Source organism: Galeopterus variegatus, unplaced genomic scaffold (assembly GCF_000696425.1).
Source record: "Galeopterus variegatus unplaced genomic scaffold, G_variegatus-3.0.2 Scaffold3105, whole genome shotgun sequence".
NCBI lineage: Eukaryota > Metazoa > Chordata > Mammalia > Dermoptera > Cynocephalidae > Galeopterus > Galeopterus variegatus.
This window is the reverse complement of record NW_007729216.1, coordinates 143,505-145,907: the sequence shown is the minus strand read 5'-3', so window position 1 is coordinate 145,907 and position 2,403 is coordinate 143,505. Positions and strand designations below refer to the sequence as shown.

The window sequence follows — 2,403 nt, the reverse complement described above, 5'->3', positions numbered from 1 at the left end:
AACCGGTCTGTATGTGGGATCCGAACCCTTGGCGGGAGCACCACCACACTTCCCAAGCGGCGCACTGTAGCAGTGCGCCACCGGGCCGGCCCCGGTTTTTTTCTTTTTTTTTAGTTTATTTGTTTTGTCTATTAGCAGAGGGCTGCTTTTGCTCTGGCACCAGCTATTTCTGTTCCCTCTTGAGTTTTCTGACTTTTGTTCAGGGGCATCTCAGGAGCTAGTTGTCAATCCTTTTCTTTCAGTGGTAGGAGTGAAAGTGGCAGGAGCTCCCGGGTCACCCCTGCAGCTGCCAACTACCACAACATAACTTCAAAGGTAACCTGAGATCCAGACCATAATGTTCAAGGAGAACAGGCGGGTTGGTGTGACTCTTGAGGTCATAGTAGTTGCTGGGACCAGGCTGGTTGTGTGACTGTTCCTTTAGCTTTTGATGAGGAGGTTTCTCTGGAAGCTGGGCATTTTCAGGGCTCCAGGGTGGGAGGAGGCTGGTGGGTAGGAAGAGTACTGCTCTTTCACTTTGTACATAAAACTTTGTTTGTGCTCTGTTCTTCAATAGGCAAAGCCCTCCAAGCAACAGGGAACTGGGGATGCAGAAGAGGAAGAGGAGGAGGAGGAGTGATGCCTCCAAAGACGCTTCACATTGGTTTCTACCTTCTATGCACAGCAGCACTTGCCGCAGTGCAGGCCCTGCCTCTGATGCAGAAGAGGAAGAGGAGGAGGAGGAGTGATGCCTCCAAAGACCCTTCACATTGGTTTCTACCTTCTATGCACAGCAGCACTTGCCGCAGTGCAGGCCCTGCCTCTCTGGTTCTTTGGGCAAGGGAGATTTTTTTGATTTTAACTTTTTCTAGGTTATGGCCATTTTGTGTCTTCTGAGATTGTGCTGTGGGAATTTGTGGGTTTGTGGGAGGGTTAGCAGAGAGGCTGCTAAGAAATGTTTCAGCCTTAGCTGCCACATTTTGGCAGCAGTGAAATAAAAGTTATGGCTTCTTGGCCCACCAGGGCTCCATTTTTTGACATACTGTCACCACTGCTTCTTGGTGCTGTGTGGTCCTGGTGGATGGAGGGGAGGGTTCTGGAAACCTGATACGCATGTGAAGTGATTCTCTTCCCTGTGGGGGCTTAAATTGGGGGGCTTTTGGGTTACCTCTCCTGTGTACTGCCCTGACTACTTTAGGCTCTGGGCTTCCGCTGTGTGTGGAGGAGCTCTGGTAAAGTGCTCAGGGCAGTTGCAATGTATGTTAGGAATGAGGCTTTTGGAGATGAGTTGAGCTGGAGGTGAGTGGACTAGGGGTGATATTTTAAGCTATTTCCTTGGCATTTGGCATCACTGCCTTCTGTTTCTGGTGGGGAGATGGCTCCTTGGTCTTCACTGCCCTCTACTGGAGAGGGCTGAGGGCTAACCAGGGCCATACTGGGCTCTGCCCTCATCAGGGCTGAGGCCTCAGTCCCAGACTTGCTCTGAAAATTGTGTCAGAGTCCCTTCCCCCTCTTTTTAATTTTACTATTACAGTCATTATTATTAAATTCCTTGTAATAGAAATAAAGTTTGTACTTGGAGTTCAGCTAAGTCTTGTGGTTCTTTCTCCTGTGCAGAAAGGTCACAGTGGGCTGAAGTTAGCTCTGGGGTGTGGGGAGGAGGTGAATAGGATTGGGCTTTCTCTGGGCTTCCTGTTACCCTAGCAGCTCCAGTGTGAGTTCCTAGTCAGAACACACTATTCAGGTATAGGTCCTCTTCTCTTAAATTGGACTTTTGAGGTAACTGACAGGCTTGCTGTAGCTCTGGTGATGATTGGCGGTTGGGAGGTTGCCTCAGACTGAATAGAGAAAGGGAGGCCCTGTGCGCCTCCTGCCTCTTCCCAGGCCTAGGCCATGCCCCAAGTCACACTTTCCCAGGATGGCCCCCACACCTTGTAGCTGCCTAAAGATAGGGGAGGGGACTGCCTTGGGCCGAGCATGGTGCTAGTAAAACCAAGGTCAAGGGTCCGGATCCCCTTACTGGCCAGCTGCAAAAAAATAAATAAATAAAAGTTGCCATCTGGGTCTGGCCCATGAACTGAGAACTGTAGTGAACACCATGAGCGTGGTGGAGATGGAAGGGAATCAAATGGTCCTGCGCCCTGCCCCTTCTAAGTTCAAACAGGGAGAAAGGAAACCTCCCAAGCTAGATAAACAAAAAGTCCTATCGGTGTATAGTTGACCCAGGAATCTATAATTAACACTATTTACTGCACATTACCAAATGACTAGTAGAGAAGAGATCAAATGTACACATCACAAAGAAATTATTGTTTTGGAATGATGAATATGCTCATTACCCTGAATAGAGCATTACACATTTTATACGTGAATTGAAATATGACACTGTACCTCATAAATATGTAAAATCAATACATTTCAATA

The 2,403-nt window shown here is 48.3% G+C and overlaps 1 protein-coding gene across 4 annotated transcripts in view; it reads left to right on the top strand.

Annotated features, from left to right (window-relative positions):
• The window catches only part of TRAFD1 (TRAF-type zinc finger domain containing 1), a 34,380-nt gene extending 32,815 nt beyond the window's left edge, over nt 1–1,565 (top strand). For 2 of the 4 annotated variants that reach the window (XM_008583962.1, XM_008583963.1), the window contains exons 11-12: nt 243–315; nt 557–679. In XM_008583962.1, coding sequence (XP_008582184.1) covers nt 243–315; nt 557–619 — 136 coding nt within the window. In that variant the 3' untranslated portion in view covers nt 620–679. Of the gene's footprint in view, nt 1–242; nt 316–556; nt 680–707 lie in introns of those variants that run through there. The other 2 variants (XM_008583964.1, XM_008583965.1) reach the window with 2 other exon arrangements.
• Nucleotides 1,566–2,403: the final 838 nt, after the last annotated feature.